General features: G+C 38.2%; 1 protein-coding gene across 4 annotated transcripts in view; it reads right to left on the minus strand.

Annotated features, from left to right (window-relative positions):
- ZC4H2 (zinc finger C4H2-type containing) overlaps positions 1–21,484 on the minus strand; it is a 60,437-nt gene that overhangs the window by 23,442 nt on the left and 15,511 nt on the right. The window contains exons 1-2 of one of the 4 annotated variants that reach the window (XM_054508246.2): positions 19,377–19,479; positions 18,429–18,539 (exon numbers count right to left, since the gene is read on the minus strand). The exons of 2 other annotated variants lie outside the window; for them this stretch is intronic. Coding sequence is in view for 1 of the 2 variants with exons in the window: in XM_045878924.3 (XP_045734880.1) it covers positions 18,429–18,539 (111 nt within the window). In the remaining variant the exon portion in view is untranslated. Of the gene's footprint in view, positions 1–18,428; positions 18,540–19,376; positions 19,480–21,484 lie in introns of those variants that run through there. One more of the 4 variants, XM_045878924.3, reaches the window with a different exon arrangement.

A 21,484-nucleotide genomic window follows, 5' to 3' on the forward strand; every position in this document is an offset into this window, starting at 1 on the left:
CAATTAAGATGCCGACGACTACTAAATGAAATCAGGGTGAGAGGACTCTCACTAACACTTCATAGAAACCAGCATGGTACATCTTTCCCTGCTTGGATGAGTGCTTTTTATGTTATCCTCTCCTTCCTTCCTCCATGCTTAATTCTGCTTATAGAACCTCATGTTTTAAGGCAGGAGAGACACTATGGTCCCAGATTAAATCAAAATAAAGCAAAGACTTTTCACCCGATTGGTTCATAGTCAAGTGCTCCCTCTAATTGGAAAATCAAAGGCACAATCTTCCTTAAAGCATCAGTGTTATTTCCTCTCTCTGAAAAGGAGGGCTGTCACCAGCAAAATGGCAGCTTCATCCTTTGGATATGAGGCCCAGGGAAGCCACAATGTCTGCCTGTATCCATGGTGTTTTGGAGCATTCTTCAATTGTCCACTGTGACAAGAAATAGCAAGGACTAGAAACCTTGATTAAGGGGCAGAAGGCCCAAGACTCCTGGTTAGAGGAGGGAAGCAGTTATGAAAATGGGTTTCAGAAACAGCCTCTCTTTAATGCTATTTCTTTTTTTTTTAAGATTTATTTATTTATTTATTTATTTATTTATTTATTTATTTATTTATTGAGAGAGAGTGAGAGACAGAGAGCACAGAGGGAGAGTGAGAAGCAGACTTCCCGCTGAGCAGAGAGCTCATCACAGCCTGATCCCAGGACCCTGAGATCATGACATGAGCCGAAGGCAGACACTTAACTGACTGAGCCACCCAGGCACCCCTCTTTAATGCTATTTCTGATGTCAGTTTCTGTGGGGGGAGTCTGGCCCATGCTTTAGTGGAGGGAACTGAGGCTTTGGTGGTACTACTGTTACCTCTCAGCAGTGGTATACCAAGGGCAGGAAAGTGGAAACAGTCCACCCTGGGTGCAGACAATAAAAGGTACATTGTGTGTAGATATTTAAAAAATAATCATAGAACCAACTAAAGTTGGCCTGCTCTTTATTATCACAATGCACTGACAATTCTAAACAATGCCCACTAAAGGACATCTGTGCTGATTCTATGTATTGGCAATTATGAATAAAGCTGCTATGAATATCAATGTAGAAGTTTTAGTGTGACCATAGTTTTCATTTCTTTAGAATAAATGACCAAGACTGAAATTGCTGGGTTGTATCATAATTACATGTTTACTTTTTCTAGAAACTGCCAATCTGTTTTCCAGAGTGGCTGTACCATTTCACATGCTCACCAATAATGCATGAGTGATCCAGTTCCTCTACCTGGTCAGCCATTTTACTTGAGCTGTTTTAGTAGGCATGTGGTGATACCTCAAAGTGATCTTAAAAAAAAAAAAAGATTTTATTAATTTGACAGAGAGAGGGAACACAAGCAGGGGGAGTGGGAGAGGGAGAAGCAGGCTTCCCACTGAGCAGGTAGCCTGATGTGGGGCTCAATTCCAGGACCCTGGGATCATGACGTGAGCCGAAGGCAGATGCTTAATGACTGAGCCACCCAGGTCCCCCCCACAAAGTGATCTTAATTTGCAGTCCCCTAATGGCTAGTGATGTTGAATATCTTTTCATGTACTTATTTGTCAACTGTATATCTTTTTCCATAAAATGGCTATGTATGTCTTTGGTCCATTTTTAATTGGATTATTTGCTTTCTAATAGTTGAGTTTTGAGAGTCTATATATCCTAGACATGAGTCCTTTGTCAGATATGTGGTTTGCAAATATGTTCTCCCAGTCAGTAGCTTGTTTTTCATCATCTTAATCAGATTTTTAGCAGAACATTAAAAAAATTTATGAAGTCCAATTTATCAAAGTTTTCTTTTAAGGATAATGCTTTGGTGTCAGGTCTAAGGCTCTTCACCAAGCTCTAGGTTTTGCAGATTTTCCCTTATATTATCTTTTAAAATTTTTATAGTTACATTTATATCTACAATCCACTCTGAGTTAATTTTTGTATAAAGTGTGAGGTTTAGGCTGTGATTCCCCCGCCTTTTTATTTATTTATTTATTTATTTGCTTATGGCTATCCAATTGCTCCATTACCATTTGTTGTAAAGACTGTCCTTCCTATGTTGAATTACTTTGCATCTCTGTCAAAAATGAGTTAGCCATACTTTTGTGGGTCAATTTCTCAATTCTCAATGTTGTTCCATTTATCTATGTGTCTGTCCCTTTGCCAACACCACATAACCTTGATTACTGTAGCTATATAAGTTTATTAGATCTAGGACTTTTTTGGGTTTCTGTTGTTTTCAATTTATTGGGATTTCCTACATAGACAATTACGTTATCTGCAAACAAGGACGGTTTTATTTCTTCCTTTTCATTTGTAGGTATTTTATTTATTTTTTTGACTAATTGTCCTGTCTGGAGCCTCTAGTGCTATATTGACTAGCAGTGCTGAGAATGGACATCGCTGCTTTCTTCCTGGTCTTGGGGGGATAACATTATACTTCTTTCACAATCAAGTATAATGTTAGCTACCTGGAAAGTTTTTATAGGTACACTTTATCAAGTTGAGAAAATTCTCCCCTGTTCCTAGTTTTCTAAGAGATATTATCATAAATGTGTTGAGTTTTGTGAAATGCTTTATCTGTATCAATTGACATGATCATGTGACTTTTCTTTTTTAGTCCATTAATATGACAAGTAACATTGACTTTTTTTAGTAGCAAACCAGCCTTGCATCTCTGGAATAAATCCCACTTAATTATGGTATATGATTCTTGTTATATATTGCTGAAATCTATTTGTTAATATTTTTATAAAGGTTTTTATGTCTTTATTCTTATGATTTTATTAATGCAGAGAACACTCTGTTTTCCATTCTTTTAAATTTGTTGGGGATTATTTTGTATGCCAGGATATGGCCTATGTGTCGTGGTATATATTCCATGGGCACTTGAATATATAACTTGTCTTTGGGATAAGTGTTCTATAAATGTTAAGTAGATCTTGTTGCTGATGGTGTTGTGGAGTTCTATACCCTTGCTGATTTTCTGTCTAGTTCTACCAAATGATAGAGGAATGTTAAAGTCTCCAACTATAATTGGATTTATCTATTTTTTTCCTTTGGTTCTGTCAGATTTGCTTCATATATTTGGCAGTTCTTTTGTCTGGTGTACACCCACTTAGGATTACTATGTCTTCTTGGTGGATTGACACTTTTATCATTATGTAATGTGCCTCTACGTACCTAGTAACATTCTTTGCTTTGAAGTCTACTTTATCTGATATTAATATTTCACCCTATTTTCCTGATTAATGAACCCACTGTATATCTTCTTCCATTCTATGCACTTTCAACATACATATATCTATATATTTGAAGTGAGTTTCTTGTAGATAGCATATAAATGGGTCACATTTTTTAATTCTCTTGGCTAATCAGTATCTAATTATTTAAGCCATTTATATTTAGTGTACTTATTGATAAATTAGGGCTTAAGTGTACCAATTCATTTTTGTTTACCATTTGATCTTTTATTTGATTCTGTCTTTTTTTAGCTGCTGTCCTGTGGTTAATTAATTTTATTTCAGAAATATATTTTGTCTATAGTGGGTTTTTTTTAAAGATTTTATTTATTTATTTTTTAGAGAGCAAGCGAGAGAGAAACAGCATGAGAGGGGAGAGGGTCAGAGGGAGAAGCAGGCTCCCTGCTGAGCCGGGAGCCCGATGTGGGACTCGATCCCAGGATCCTGGGATCATGACCTGAGCCGAAGGCAGACGCTTAACCATCTGAGCCACCCAGGCGCCCTGTCTATAGTGTTTTTAAATGTATCTCTTTCTATAGTTTTTTAGTGGTTGCTCTAGATATTACATTTCATAATTTTGTATTCTATTGTGTCATCATTTTATTGGTATGATAGTAGAAACATTACCTACCTTTATGCCCCTTTACCTTCCACTTTTTATAATTATCTAAAATATTTCTTCTACATACATTGAAAACCATGTTAGCACTACATTACTGCTTTCACCATCAGAACTGATTTAGAAAACTAAACAGGAGAAGGAAAATGTATTTTAATCATATTTTTATTCTTCGTTTTCTTTCTTTCTGAAATTTCATGTTTTCTTCTTTTAAAAGTTAATTCCTTTATTTTAGGGTAGATATAGATATTTTTGCTACATATAAAATTTGGCGTTTGGTTATGAACTGTATTGTGTCTCTCAAAAATTCCCATGTTGAAGCCCTAACCCCCAATGTGAGTGCATTTAGTTTGAGGTCCTTTAGAGAGGAAATTAAGGTTAAATGAGGTAATAAATGTGGTACCCTAATCCAATTGGATTGGTGCTCTTGTAAGAAGAGAGACACCAGAGATTGCTGTCTCTCTGAATGCACAGAGGAAAGGCCATGTGAAGACACAGCAACAAGGTGGCCAATTACAAGTCAGAAAGAGAGCTCTCACCAGAAAGCTAGTTTGCTGCACTTTGACCATAACTGCCTCCATAAGTAAGAAAATAAATGTCCGCTGTATAAGTCACCCAGTCTGTGATATTTTGTTGTAGAAGACTGAGCAGCTTTTGGTACTTTGAAGTGGGGTGTTACCTTAATACCTAAAAATGTGGAAGTAGCTTTGGAACTGGGTGATGAGTAGAGGCTGGACATGTTTGGGGTGCATGCTAAAAAAGCCTATATTGTGGATGCCTGGGTGGCTCAGTTGGTTAAGTGACTGCCTTCGGCTCAGGTCATGATCCTGGAGTCCCTGGATTGAGTCCTGCATCGGGCTCCCTGCCTGGCAGGGAGTCTGCTCCTCCCTCTGACCCTCCCCCCATGTGCTCTCTCTCTCTCTCTCATTCTCTCTCTCAAATAAATAAATAAATAAAATCTTAAAAAAATAAAATAAATAAAAAAGCCTATATTGCATCAAAGGGATTGTTGATAGAAATATGGACATTAAAGGTGTTTCTGATGAGTTCTCACAGAGAAAAGAAGAACATGCTTTTGGAAGCTAGAGGAAAGGTAATCCATGTTATAAAGTGGCAAAGAATTTGGCTGAATTTTGTTCTAGTGTTTTGTGAAAGGTAGTAAATGTGAGCAATGACATTGGGTTTTTAGCTGAAGAGATTTTTAAAGAAAATGTTGAAGGTAAGGCTTGGCTTCTCCTTGTTGCTTACAGTTAAATGCAAGAGGAGAAGGAGAAACTGAAAGAATCATTAAGGAAAAAGGAACCAGAACTTGAAGATTTAGAAAACTCTAATTCTATCTATATTGCAAAATATGATAAAACATGTTATGGAAAGAACACCAAGGATGTGGCTGGAAATCACTCTATGAGGAGATTACTTATCATTTTAATCAGGTATCTCAGCAGACTTCAGGAATAGAAATGTGACACTGTCAGTATGGACCAAGGAAAGGAGAAATAGAAAATAAAATTTTTGGAACTCTGGGATTCTACAGGAAAGGGCAACAGAGTTATTTGGCTCAAACATGCTTTATCTTTCAAGTAAAGGGAAGAATTATGCTGAACATGATTCAGAGATCATCAGGGCTGCCCCTCCCACCATAGGCCCGGACCTAACAGACCCAGGGGCCAAAGCTGTTTTCTCCTCAGTTTCAATAGGCCAGGATGCCTCTGAGTAGTGCCTCAGGAAAAAGGTGACTGCAAAGAGCTGTCAGGGTGTGGCTGCCACAAGGAGTTGTAGGGGTGATGCTGCTCAAATTGTCTAGCCAAAGAAGTTGATTCTTGAACCTTAAAAATGTAATGGAACTTAACATGCTAGGTTTTTGTACTTCATTGGGACCCGTCAATCTGATCTTTCTGATTTTTCCTTCTTAAGAAGGGAATGTCTATCCTATACCTGCCCTACCACTATACTTGGGAAACAGATAATTTGTCTGCTTTCACAGATGGAGAGAAATTTTGATTCTGGATGAATCATACCACAAGTCTCACCCAAACCTAATTTAGATGATATTTAGATGAGATTATGGGCTCGGCATATATGCTGCAATGGATTAAGACATTTGGAGTTATAGAAAGGAATGAATGACCTTTGCACATGAGAAGAATGTGCCTGGGCGAGCATACAGTGGAAAGTAAAGAATGCATTGGTCCTTCTAAAACACATATATTCAAACCTTAACCTCCAAAGTGACAGTATTTGGAGAGAAGATTTTTAGGGAGGCATAAGGTTAAATAAGGTCTTAACAGTGGGGCACAAATCCAATAGTATTGATGGACTTATACATAGAGGCAGGGATATATGAGCTGTTTTTATACTCATACAAAAACAGGATAAACTCAAAGTGGATAAAAGATCTAAATGTGAGACCTGAAACCATAAAACTTCTAAGAAAGAACATGAGCAATAACCTCTTGGACATAAGCCTTTGCAACATATTTATGGATATGTTTCCTCAGGCAAGGAAAACAAAAACAAAAAATAATCTATTGGGACAATACTAAAATAAAAAGCAAAGGAAACCATCAATGAAATGAAAAGGCAAACTACTAAATGAAGGAAGATATTTGAAAATGATATATTTGATAAGAGGTTAAAATCCAAAATATATAAAGAACTTATACAAATCAAGAGACACATAAAAAAAAAAACAAGTAATCTGATTAAAAATGGGCAGAGAATCTGAATAGCTAGAATAAAAAAGAAAAGAAATAAGTTTTTGGTGAGAATGTGGAGAAAAAGGAACCCTCATACATTGTTGTTGGTGATGTAAATTGGTACACCCACAGTGAAAAACAGTTTGTAGTTTCCTCAAAAAAATTAAAAATAGTAATAACATATGATCCAATAATTCCACTACTAGGTACTTACACAAAGAACAAAATCACTAATTCAAAAAGATATATGAACCTCTGTATTTATTGAGTTTTATTTACAACATCAAGAAATGGGAGCAATGCAAGTGTCTACCAATAGATGAATGCATAAAGAAAATGTGGTATAGAAATATATAATGGAATATTAATCAGTCATAAAAAGAATGAGATCTTGCCATTGTAACATATGGATGGACTTAGAGGGCATTCAGCTAAGTGGAATAACTCAGACAAAGACAAATACCATATGATTCCACTCATAAGTGGGATCAAAAAATAAAACAAACAAAAAACAGAAACTATTAAAAATGGAGAACAAACTGGTGGGTACCACTGAAAAGGTGGAGGGGGAAGCTGGGTGAAATAGATAAAGGGTATTAAAAAGTACAAAGTCTAGTTATAAATAAGTCATGGAGATGAAAAGTACAGCACAACAAATATAGCCAATAATATTGTAATAATGTAGTATGGTGACAGATGGTAACAACAATTACAGTAGTGAACAATTAGTAATGTACAGAATGGTTGAATTACTCTTTTATATACCTGAGGCTAATATAACATTATAGGTCCATTATACTTCAGTAATAAATTTTAAAAGCAACACTGACATATTGTCATAAAGATACACAAATGGAACTATGAAGCAAAAAAGAAAGTCCAGAAGCAAACCCACAAATATATGGACAACTGATTTCTGACAAAGGTGTAAAAACAATGCCATGGAGAAAGAATGTCCTTTCAACAACTGGTCCTGATACAACTGTATATTCACATGCAGAATATAAATAAATAAAAATAAATAAATAAACAAACAAATAAATAAATTCGACTTACATTCTGCATCATATACAACAATTAAATGGAAATGGATCATAGGCCTACGTGTAAAACCTAAAAAAACAAACTTTCTGGAAGAAAACTCAGAAGAAAATATTTGCGACATAAACATAGGAGAAAATTTTTGTGAATTTTTCTTAGGCAAAGATTTCCTTTACAAAAATGCAACCCATAAAAGAAAATACTAAAGATTTAGACTTCTTCATCACTATTAAGAAATTCTGCAATTCAAAAGACAGTTAAGAGAATGAAAAGACAAGTCACAGATTGGGAAACCATCTTTGTGATGCATGTATCTAAAGGACTTGTATCCTGAATATACAAAAAAATTAATAGTAAGTAAACAAACAACTCAATTGAAAAATAGGCCAAAGGTATGAATAGGCATTTCACTAGAGAAGATATATGGGTGGCAAATAATCCCATGAAGGAGATGCTCAACACAATTGGTCATTAGGGAAATGCAAATTAACTATAGTAAACTACAAAGAATTACTACTTCATACTACTATGGTGGCTAAAACGTCCTTTTTTAGACACCCAACTAACAAGTGTCAGGGATACAGAACAAGTGCAATCTTCATACACTACTTCTAGTGATGGAAAGTTCCACAATACTTTGGAAAACAGTTTCCAATGCCATAAAATGTTACATGTATGCTTATCATAGGACCCAGAAATTCCACTCCTAGGAATCTAACCAGGAGAAATTAAAATGTATTTCCATGCAAATAATCAACAAAACTAAAAGGCAACCTATGGAATGGGAGAAGATATTTGCAAATGACATAACTAATAAGGGGCAGTATCCAAATATATAAAGAATTATAAATGTCAACACCCAAAAAAACGAATAAACCAATTAAAAAATGCGCAGAAGACATGAATAGATATTTTTCCAAAGAAGACATCAGAATGGCCAACAGACACATGAAAAGATGTTCAACACATCACTCATTATCAGGGAAATACAAATCAAAACTACAATGAAATATGACCTCGCACCTGTCAGAATGACTAAAATCAACAACACAAGAAACAACAGGTGTTGGAGAGTATGTGGAGAAATGAGAACCCTCTTGCACTGTTGGTGGGAATGCAAAGTGGTGCAGCCACTCTGGAAAACAGTATGGAGGTTCTTCAGAAAGTGAAAAATAGAACTACCTTATGATCCAGCAATTACACTACTAGGTATTTACCCCAAAATATAAAAATACTAATTCAAAGGAATAATGCACCCCAGTGTTTATAGAAGCATTATGTACAATAGCCAAATTATGGAAATATCCCAAGTGTCCATCAACTGATGAATGGATGGATCCACATGTGCACACACACACACACACAATGGAATATTATTCAGCCATCAAAAAGAATCAAATCTTCCCATTTGTAACAACATGGATGGAGCTAGAGTATATTATACTAATGAAATAAGTAGTCAGAGAAAGACAAATACCATATAATTTCACTAATATGTGGAACTTAAAAAACAAAACAAACAAGCAAAGGGGAAAAAAGAGAGAGGTAAATCAAGAATCAGATTCTTTGTGGAGATTAGAGAGAGAGAGAGAGAAGAGAAGAGCACAGGGGATCACACAAGGAAAACACTTCTCCAAAGCCATTGACTGGGAAAACAAGAGGGGCTGATTTTTTTTTTCAACCAGCAGAGCTCAAAGACTGGAGTTTTAGAGGTCCATGGTGTAGCTAGTATATAGCACTGAGGACACTGCAGTGCTCTTGTAGAGAAGGCAGTCAGGTTGTAACCCAGGGGGCAGATGTCACCACGTCAGGACATCCTGGGACACACTGGGAGAGACAGTTCCCCCTTCTTGGAGCACATCTGAGAGAGCTGGCATTGCCTCTCTGGGGACAAAGGAGCTAGCGGGGGACATTACCCTCCCCTGCCCCTCAGCATAGGCACAGAGACATCTGCTAAAGGTGGCTAACCCAGACACTAGCTGCTTAGCAAAACAACTTGCTTTGCTCCAAATTCCACGTGCCTGAGCTCTGGTGCAACTGCTCTTTTGGGTCAAATCTGCATCAATCCCAGCATGGTAAGACCCTCCCCCAGAAGACCAGAATGGGTCCCCACCATGCCAGGTCTCTAAACTTTGGAGTTTTAAAACTCAGCTGGCCTGGATGGGATAACCTCACTGCACTTCTCCAGACCAGCAAGTGACCTGGATACAGACAGTGTGTAAGCAGTGATCTGAAAAATGCTTAGGATGCATGAGGGAAATTTATTCACTCTTCTAGGAGGGCTTCCCTGACAGCAGTGAACATGAATTACCCTCTCTGAAGACAAAGAAGCTGGCTGGTGCCATTTCCCTCCCCTGCCCCTTAGCATAATTTAATTTCAATAAATAGCACAGGGCCAACACTGGAGGCCTAAATTTCTTAAATGAAGCCTTGCCTCCCCTGTGCTTTGCTGGTACTGCTTTTCTCAAGCAAGTGTGGCTGAGAACCAGTGTACTGGGACCCTCCCCCAGAAGACCAGCACAAACCCAATACACACCATGTCTACTGACCATAAAGTTCTGCAAAGCTTCAGCACTGGTGGAAATAGTATCAGGTCTTTTATAACAAGCAGACCAGAGCATACCTAAGTTAAAACTCGTCACACTTGGGCCAAGGTACAAACACTCCCCACTGCAGGTAAGAAAAAGCTCTGTAGAGGACTGACTTGATAGAGCAGCCATAACACAGAACCAGACTGCATGTGGCATACACAAGAGACAATTCCTGAAGCACCAGGCTCTGGACATTATATGACCTCTTCTTCATAAAGCCATTACTCTCAGGAGCAGGAAACATAACAGGCTTTCCTAGCACAGAGAAGATGACCAAGACCTAGACAAAATGCCAAATAGAGAAATTTATCCCAAAAGGAAGAACAAGAAAAGCTCATGGCCAGGGATCTAATTGAAACAGATATAGGTAATAGTCCTGATTCAGAATTTAAAGCAACAATTATAAGGATACTAGCTGGGCTTCAGAAAAGCATAGATGACATCAGGGAGATCCATACCACAGAGATAAAGGAGGAAAAATGAATCAGGCTGAAATGAAAAATGCAATAACCAAGATCCAAAACCAACTGGATATAATGAACTCAAGAATGGAAGAAGCAGAGGAACAAATAAGTGATACAGAAAATAGAATTATGGAAAATAATGAAGCTGATCAAAAGAGGGAAAGAAAAATCTTAGATCAGGAAAGTAGACTTAGGGAACTCCATAACTACATGAAATGTAATAGCATTCATATCATAGGAATCCCAGAAAAAGAACAGAGAGAAAAGGGGGTAGAAGGTTTATGTGAGGAAATTATAGCTGAACACTTCCCTAATCTGGAGAATGAACAGATTTCCAAATCCGGGAAGCACACAGAACTCTCACCAAAATCAAGAAAAGCAGGCCAACACCAAGATGTATTGTAGTGAAATTTGCAAAATATAGAGATTTAAACACAACAACTACAACAAAAAACAGTCAAGACAAACAAACAAAAAAACCAAGACTAAAAGCAGCAAGGGAAAAGAAGTCCCTAACTTACAAAGGAAGACAAATAAGGTTAACAGCAGAACTCTTCATAGAAACATGGCAGGTCAGAAGAAAGCTATCTAGCAAGGCTTTCATTAACAATAAAAGGAGAGATAATGAATTTCCCAGACAAACAAAAACTAAAGGAGTTTATGACCATTAAAATAGCCCTTCAAGAAATATTAATGGGGACTTGTTGAGTAGGAAAAAGACTAGAAAGGAACAGAGAAAATCTCCAGAAATAATGACAAAACAAGCAATAAAATGGCACTAAATTCACTTCTATCACTAATTATTCTGAATGTAAATGGATTAAGTGCTCCAATCAAAAGACATAGGGTGTCAGAATGGATACAAAACCAAGACCCATTTTACATGTTGCCTACAAGAGACTCATTTAAGACCTAAAGACACCTGCAGATTAAAAGTGAGGGGATGGAGAAATATTTATCATGCTCATGGATGTTAAAAGAAAGCTGGAGTAGCTATACTTATATCAGACAAACTAGATTTTAAACTGAAGACTGTAACAAGAGATGACGAAGGGGGGGAGCACCTGGGTGGCTCAGTGGGTTTGGCATGTGGCTCTTGATTTCAGCTTGGGTCATGATCTCAGGGTCGTGGGATCAAGCTGTGGGCTCTGAGCTCAGTTGGGAAAATGCTTGAGATTCTTTGCCTCTCCCTCTGCCCCTTCCCCCCATACACTCTCAGTCTCTCAAATAAATAAATAAATGTTTTAAAAAAGAGATGAAGAAGGACACTATATCATAATAAAGGGGTCTATGCAACAAGAAGATCTAACAATTATAAATTGTTATCCCCTTGACTTGGGAGCACCCAATATACAAAGCAATTAACAACAAACATAAAGGAACACATTAATAATAATACAGTGATTCTAGGGGAATTTAACACCCCACTTACATCAATGGACAGATCATCTAAGCAGAAAATCAGCAAGAAAACAATGACTGAATGACACACTGGACCAGATGGACAGAAAAGATATATTCAGAACATTTCATCCTAAAGCAGCAGGACACATACTTGTGAAATGCACATGGGACATTCCTTAGAATAGATCAAACACTAGGTCACAAATCAGGCCTCAACAAGTACAAAAAAATTGAGATCATACCATGTATATTTTCAGACCACAATGCTATGAAACTTGAAGTCAACCACAAGAAAACATTTAGAAAGACCACAGATACATGGAGGATAAAGAATATCTTACTGGAGAATGAATGGGTCATTCAAAAACCAGGAAATTAAAGAAGAAATACAAAAAAAAAATACATGGAAACAAGTGAAAGTAAAAACAGGATGGTCCAAAATCTTTTGGATGCAGCCAAGGTGGAAATAAGAGGGAAGTATATAATAATACAGGCCTACCTCAATAAGTAAGTTAAATCACAAATAAGCAAACTAACCTTACACCTAAAGGAGCTAGAAAAAGAAAAACAAATGAAGCCTAAACCAAGCAGAGGAAGGGAAATAATAACGACTGGAGCAGAAATAAAAGATGTAGAAACAACAACAACAACAGAAACCAGTAGAACAAATCAATGAAACCAGGAGCTGCTTCTTTGACAAAACTAATAAAATTGATAAACTGCTAGCCAGGCCTATCAAAAAGAAAAGGGAAAAGACCAAACAAATAAAATCATGAATGAAAAAGGAGAGATCACAATCAACATCACAAAAATACAAACAATTATAAGAGAATATTATGAAAACTTATATGCCAACAAATTGGGCAATCGGGAAGAAATGGATAAATTCCAAGAAACATATAAACCATCAAAACTGAAAAAGGAAAAAAAAAACTGAAAAAGGAAGAAATAGAAAAGCTGAAAAGACAAATAATCAGCAAAGAATTTGAATCACACATCAATATCTCCCAACAAAGTTAAGTCCAGGGCCACATGACTTCCCTGGCAAATTCTACCAAACAGTTATTTTTTAAAAGATTTTATTTATTTATTTGAGAGAGAGAGCGAGCGAGTGAAAGAGAGCAAGAGAGAAAGTATGAGCAGTGGGGAGGGACAGAGGGGGAGGAAGAAGCAGACTCCCAACTGAGCAGGGAGCCTGATGCCAGGCTTGATCCCAGGACATTGAGATCATGACCTCCGCCGAAGCCAGATGCTTAACTGACTCAGCAACCGAGGCGCCCCTTCTTACAAACATTTAAAGAAGAATTAATACCTATTCTTCTGAAACTGTTCCAAAAAATAGAAATGGAAGGAAAACTTCTAAACTCATTCTATGAGGCCAGTATTACCTTGATTCCAAAATGTGACAAAGACCCCACTTAAAAGGAGTATTACAGACCAATATCCCCAATGAACATGAGTATAAAAATTCTCGATAAAATACTAACAAAATACTAGCAAATCAAATACAACAGTACATTAAGAGAATTATTCACCATGACCGAGTGGGATTTATTCATGGGCTGCAGGAGTGGTTCAATATTTGCAAATCAATCATTGTGATATACCACATTAATAAAAGAAAGGATAAGAATACTCTCAATAGATGCAGAAAAAGCATTTGACAAAGTATAGCATCCATTCTTGATAAAAAACCCTCGGCAATGTAGGGATAGAGGAACATATCTCAACATCACAAAGTCCATATATGAAAGACCCACAGTTAATATCATCCTCAGTGGGGAAAAACTGAGAGCTTTTCCTCTATGGTCAGGAACAAAACCAGAATATCCACTATCACCACTGTTATTTAACATAGTACTGGAAATCCTAGCCTCAGCAATCAGACAACAAAAAGAAAAAAAAAGGCATTCAAATTGGAAAAGAAGAAGTCAAACTCTCACTCTTCACAGATGATATGATACTTTGTGTGGAAAACAAAAAGACTCCACCCCAAAATTGCTAGAACAGATACACAAATTAAGTAAAGGTGCAGGATACAAAAACAATGTACAAAAATCTGTTGCATTTATATATGCCAATAATGAAGCAGCAGAAAGAGAAACCAAGGAATTGATCCCATTTACAATTAAAGCCCAAGCCATAAGATACCTAGGAATAAACCTAACCAAGGAGGTAAAAAGATTTGTACTCTGAAAACTATAGAACACTTATGAAAGAAATGAAGATGACACAAAGGAATCGGAAAACATTCCATGCCCATCGACTGGAAAAATAAATATTGTTAAAATGTCTATACTTCCCAAAGCAATCTACACATTCAATGTAATCCCTATCAAAATACCACAGCATTTTTCAGAGCTAGAACAAATAATCCTAAAATTTGTATGTAACTGCAAAAGACCCTGAATAGCCAAAGCAATCTTGCAAAAGAAAACCAAGCTGGAAACATCACAGTTCCAGACTTCAAGCTATATTACAAAGGTATGGTCGTCAAGACAGTATGGTACTGGCACAAAAACAGACACATAGATCAATAGAACAGAGTAGAACACCCAGAAATGTACCCACAACTATATGGTCAACTCATCTCTGGCAAAGCAAGAAAGAATATCCAATGGAATAAAAGACAGTCTCTTCAACAAATGGTGTTGGGAAAACTGGACAGCCACATGCAGAAGAATGAAACTGGACCACTTTCTTATACCATATACAAAAATAAATTCAAAACGGATGAAAGACATAAATGTGAGACAGGAATCCATCAAAATCCTTGAGGAGAACACAGGTAGCAACCTCTTTGACATTGGCTGTCACAACTTCTCACTAGACATGTCTCTTGATGGAAGGGAAAAGAAAAAAAAAATTTAACTATTGGGACTTCATCATGATAAAAAACTTCTGCATAGTGAAGGAAATAATCAACAAAACTAAAAGGCAACTTTCAGAATGGGAGAAGATATTTTGAAGTAACATATCTGATAAAGGGTTAGTATTCAAAATCTATAAAGAACTTATCAAACTAAACACCCAAGAAACAAATAACCCAGTTAAGAAATGGACAAAAGATATGAAGAGACGTTTCTCCAAAGAAGATATCCAGATGGCCAACAGACACATGCAAAGATGTTCAACACATCACTCATCATCAGGGAAACACAAATCAAAGCTACAATGACATATCACCTAACACATGTCAGAATGGCTAAAATTAACAACAGAAAAAAAAAATAGGTGTTGCCGAGGATGTGGAGAAATGGGAACCCTCTTGAACTGATGGAGAAAATGCAAAGTGGTGAAGCCACTCTGGAAAACAGCATGGAGGCTCCTTAAAAAGTGAAAAATGGAGCTACTCTATGACCCAGCAATTGCAATACTAGGTATTTACCCAAACAGCCCCCTGATGTTTATAGCAACACTACCTACAAAAGCCAAATTATAGAACAGATCAAGTGCCCATTGACTGATGAATGGATAAATAAGTTATGGTATATATAGACAATGGAATATTGCTCATGCATAAAAAAGAATGAAATCTTGCTATTTGCAATGACATGAATGGAACTACAGAGTATTATGCTAAGTGAAACAAGTCAGTCAAGAAAGATGAATACCTAATGATTTCACTCATATGTGGAATTTAAGAAACAAAATAAATGAAGAAAGAGGAAAAAAAGAGCGAGACAAACCAAGAAATAGACTCTTAACCATAGAGGACAAAGTGATGGTTATCAGAGGGGAGGTGAGTGGGAGGGATGGGTTAAATGGGTGATGGGGATTAAGGAGTATACTTGTGATGAACACTGGGTGTTGTATGGAAGTGTTGAATCGCTATATTTTACACCTAAAACTAGTGTTATACTGTATGGTAACTAACTGGAATTTGAATAAAATCTTAAAAATAAAACGTATTTCCATGCAATGACTTATATGCCTATGTTCAGAGAAACATATTCATAGAAGCTGAAAGGTGGACACAATCCAAATGCTCATTAATTGGTCAGCAAATGAACAAAATGTGGTGTACCCATACAATGAAAAACTATTTGTCAATAAAAAGGAAAGAAACAGTGGCATATGCTACAATGTGTATAAGCCTCAAAACCAACATGCTAAGTTATATGCAAAGTCCTGTAATGGCAAATCCGTAGAGACAGAAAGTGCATTACTGGTTGCCTGGAGCTGTGGGTGGGAATGGAGATCAATTTAAACTGGGCATAAGGGCTTTTTATGGGATGATGGAAATGTTCTAAAATTGTATTGAGGTGATAGTTGTACAACTCTGTAAATTTACTAAAAGCCACTGAATTGTACACATAAAATGGATGTTTTCTACAGTATGTAAATTACAACTCAATAGAGCTGTTAAACATATATCCTCCAATGAATTCTTACTGTACTCAGAATTAAATTTAATTCACAACACCGTCTAAACCCAAATTCTAAGCTCTTTCTACTCCTCTGTTCCTGTTTCTCCAGGAAAATAAATGACACACCAGAAGGCTTGTGTAGAGGAAATAGATTTTTAATGGAGTTGGTCAATGGAGGTACCCAGGAGGACTAGGGAGGGGGTTAATGATGAAACAAAAAATGCAGATATGTTACCCTTGTGGTTAATTGCCTTTACTATGCTCTTCACATTCAGTATCTAATGCCCCACTTTCTATGCTCTGTCCAGTAACTGGATAGTTTGGGCTAAGATTAAATTTAAGGAAAATGTCCCTCCTTTCTCTAACCTACAGAGTAGACATCATGCTAGTTTCTTTCTCTTCACAGTTTCTATCAATCAAGTGGACAAAGAAAGTTTATTAAGCAAGTACCATTTACTCCAACAGTGTGCTGGATCTTGTGGGTGACTGATGAGTAGACCTCTTCCTTCAAATAAAAAATTGTGACCCAATATAGAAAATAGAACAAATTGTAACTGCTATGGCTGAAGTGGAAGTGGGACCCCCAGAGTTCCCTCTTCAAATCCAACTCTGCCTGACTCTATTAGAGTGGCCCGTGATATACCTCCATGGAACTCCCAGGGCTCCTCAGAGAATATTTCAAAGCTACCAATCAAATTCATCCTCTTCATTTCAGAGATGAAGAAACAAATGTCCAAAAAGAGCAAAGAACTAGCCCAAGAGAATGCAGCTATGGTCCTCTGGGTCCTCTACATGTACAGACTTACACATGAAGCCATTTAAAATCCAGATAATTATACACACAAGAGCTTTCTGGAAACCATCACAATTTCATACTTCTCTCTGTAAACTCCCCGTCATCCATCACACTGCTTTGGCCATAAGCAGGGCTCAGCAGTTACATTTGGAGTGACAAAATGAAACCAAATAGGTAGTAAGTTTAGGGTATTGACTGTAATTTAAGTAGCCTCAGAGAAAGAAAGACATTACCATGGGGGGGCCGCAGGATTTGATTCATTCAGTCAACATTTATTAAGAGTCTATAAGTGCCAGGAACTGAGAAGAAATTGGGTGTTCAGAAAAGTTCTGTTTAATAATAGTAGGTGTGTGTATGTGTGTGTGTCTCCTATGTTCCAGCAATTGTGCTAGGCATTTTATATGTCATGTAATTTAATCTCCATCATGATAATATCAATAGGTATGTTTAGCTTCATTTTTACAGATGAAAATTCTGAGGCTGAGAGAAGTGGCTTGCTAAAGATCACAAAGCCAGTAAGTGGAGACTCTATTGTGGTGAGCCTAATCAACCTTGCCACCATACCAAGGAACTTTCTTCATATGATAGATCTCAAGCGACAAAAAATAAACAAATGGAGGTGAATTCTTGTCCTGGTGTAGTCACCAATTTTCAGGGTGAAACAGGGCATATCATGGAACCTCCTGGAACCTTGGAAATTCTACCTGAGAAGTAGAACTCAGTGTAGCCTTGCACAGAGGTCTTAGATGACTCCATGAGGTAGAATCTGTGGCATATTTGGCCTTACAAGTGAGGAAAGCATCCAAGTCATTAAAGATGTGATTTTATGTGGAAAGTTTTATAATGAAATCCTCCCAAGAGGCTAAAGTACACCAGGTTTGACCACAGAATCACAGGAAAACAACAATATACTTCCTTAGGGTTACCCACAATCACTGGGGTCATAGTCTTTCTTAACTGTTGAACCAGGATATCTGACCTTCCTAGGCCACAGCTATCCAGACAGAATCCTGAGTCAAAACAAAAACCACTCAGCTGGCTGACTTCTTTCCAATGGCTTTTTGCTGGCTAACATAGAGTAGGAAGTGTAGAGAGGAGGGGAGGTTCTAGGGCAATGGAATATCATTCCTGGGCCAAACTTGGCAAGCTCATCTGTCATCCAGCTTCAGAGGTGACAGCCCCAATACTCACACAATAAGCAGGGTAGGACAGCTGGGACGTGTAGAACTTGAGGATGGGCTGATCAAGTGAAGCCACTGGGTAGTGAAGATGGATGGAAAACTGCACAGATTTGTTGATGAGCTATGAAAATGGTGAGAAGTGGACAGATTCAGAATATATTATATAGGTATAACCTACTAGGTCTTACTAATGCAGTGGTTTTTCAAGTGTGATCCCTGAAATAATAGTAACACTATTGCCTGGAAACTTGTTAGAAATGCATATCCGTAGGCCCCACCCCTGATCTACTGAATCAGAAACTGGAGATGGAACCCAGCAATCTATTTCAATGGTCCTCCAGGTAAAGCCTGATGCAAAACCAGTGTGCTAATGTTTGATTAATCACTACACTATTGTTTCAAAAAGAAAGAGGGAGGGATGAAGAATGGTTCCAGATTTGGGGTTGGGGAGACATTTACTACTGATGGGGTAGACTAGGAAAGGAGAATGTTGCTGTGGGAGTGGAATTGAAAGTTCTGTTGGAGGTTGTTTGAGATGCCAGTGACACATCCAATGGGGTTGGTTAAGTGGGAAGTTGGATATATGAGTCTGGAACTCAGGGGAGAGATCACAGCTATTCACCTTAATTCTAAGATCCTTGAGAACATGTCTAATTTACCTTAATGGTCCCCCAAAATATACCAGTCCAGTGTAGGGCCCAGAACAGGTGGTTGGTAAATGTCACTGAATGAAGAAAGGCGAGCAAGCTTTTCCTGCTTTCTCTAGTAGCCAGAACACTCCCTAAGTATCAAGTGTTCCTCCATTTAATATGTATTTGCTCATCTGGGAAAACAGCTACTCTGAGAAAAGCAGATACCTTAGAATAGATGAGTTTAAAGACTTTCTTACAGCTCACTGACAAATGTCAACTCCTTCCCATTCTTTTTCCTGTGATCAGCATTGTTTGGCTTGACTTACCCATATCTAAATTCCAGAGGTACCAGATCTCCTGTAACTGGCAGTTGAGTGAGCACTGAGGCTGTGTCATTTCTCAAGCTAGGTGACAGAGGAGCCTGCTGAAGCTGCCAGAGCAATGACTGAATGAAGGAAGAAAGGAAAGGAGATACATGCCAATTCAAACCTTGATAAGACAGAATAACCTGAGTGCAATAATAAATCTTCCTGTGGGAGCCCAAAAAGGTAGTGACCCATTTGGACTGGCGAATTTGGAAGGTTTTGGACAAGAAGTGGGGTTTGTTCTGGGTCTTCCTTGAAGAATGATTAGGAATTACAGGCTTGGAATGAGGGAAGGGTGTTCAAGGAGGGACTGACATTGGCAAAGGCCTGGGGGAGTAAAAGTGTATAAGAGAGCAAGGAACGTTCATGTAGATAAAGGATAGGTTGAATGAAAAGGAGTAGTAGCAGGTAAGATTGGAAATGTGGGTCTGGGCCAGACATGTGGAGAAGAGGGGCATGAATGCAACAAATGTATGCAAATATCTGTCCAGTAGACATACAGTAAGAAATGACCTACAGCAAGAAATGATTTTCATAGTGTGACCCAATACACACATACATAGATAAAAACTTGAAACAAAAGTTTCTGAAAAGAATACTTACCATTTCTTATGTATATATGCTGATATTTTCTATCATATTTTGTTATTTTAAAAAATGTTTTACAGGACTGGGACAAGATGGTGGAAGAGTAGGGGACCTCATTTCATCTGGTCCCTTGAATTTAGCTAGATATCTATTAAATCATTCTGAACACCTATGAATTCAACCTAAGATGTAAGAAAAGGATTGCTGGAATTCTACAAATAGAAAAGCAACCACTTTTTGCAAAGTAGGAGGTGCGGAGAAGAGAATCACAGAGGATATATTGGGAGATAAAGGGTGGGGGGGGGGGAGGGATCCTCCATAAGACAGCTACCAGAAAGTGATATAGCCCCTGAGTGCAAAATCAGAACTTTTAGAAGTCTGCTCCAGTGAGAGATGTTCCTGCCTGAAAGGTGCTCAGGTGGCAAAGCAGGGCAGAATTCTAGGTGGGTCAGTGTGGTCTTAGGATTCTCAGGGTAACAGAAAGAATGGGGGTGCCTGAGCTGGGAGAGTTCCCAAGCATTGGAGCAGGGAAATGGCTATGGTCAGCAAGTCCAGGAGTGGGCTGTCATCTCGGTTTGCCATAAACCACAAGCTGTGGCATGATCAGGTGACCGCTCCCCATGTGGTGGCCCTGCAAAGGGCAGAAACGTGGCAACCCTCCTCCTTCCCCTGGGAGTGGGGGCAGGGAGCACCAATGATTGGGCAACTGCTCTCAGTGTGAGGGGCTTGCAAGTGGCCGGCCCTCTGTGACCCTCCCTCCCCCAGGAGGATCAGTGAGGGTACGCACAGCAGTAGTCTGCAGAGTTTAGTGAAGACTATTTTTCCCTGAGGGTTTACTGAAGAGAGGGGGCCCTGATCTTTCAGTTCTGGGGCTGGAGATTGGGGTGCCACCATTTTTGTTTTCATCCCTAAAGCAGCTCAGAAAGCCTTCAGGAAACAAAAGCCACATAAAGCAACCTGGAGCAGCTTACACTGAGCATAGTCCCTGGAAAGGAGCAGTGCAACTCTGCCCAGGCAAACACACCTGAGATTCAGTGCAGCAGGCCCCTCCCCCAGAAGACCAGCTGGAACATCAGGCAAATACCAAGGTTACAGAGCACACAGAACTGCAAAACTCCAGCGTTAGGGGAAAATAGTATACAGAATTTGAGATTTTTTCCCATGATTCTTTTATCTTTCAGTTTAAAATTTTCCTTTTCTTTTTTTCTTTACAAGTTTCTTATTTTATCAGCACTTAGTTTTTAAGTCTTTTTTAATTTTTTTATTTTTTAAAAATATTTTATTTATTTACTTGACAGAGAGAGACACCGTGAGAGAGGGAACACAAGCAGGGGGAGTGGGAGAGGGGGGAGAAGCAAGCTTCCCGCGGAGCAGGGAGCCTGAGGCGGGGCTTGATCCCAGGACCCTAGGATCATGACCTGAGCCAAAGGCAGCCGTTTAACGACTGGGCCACCCAGGCGCCCCTTTAAGTCTTTTTTTTT

This window comes from Mirounga angustirostris, unplaced genomic scaffold (assembly GCF_029215605.1).
Source record: "Mirounga angustirostris isolate CCGP_5_RB_7025 unplaced genomic scaffold, mMirAng1.0.hap1 SCAF_11, whole genome shotgun sequence".
Taxonomy (NCBI): domain Eukaryota; kingdom Metazoa; phylum Chordata; class Mammalia; order Carnivora; family Phocidae; genus Mirounga; species Mirounga angustirostris.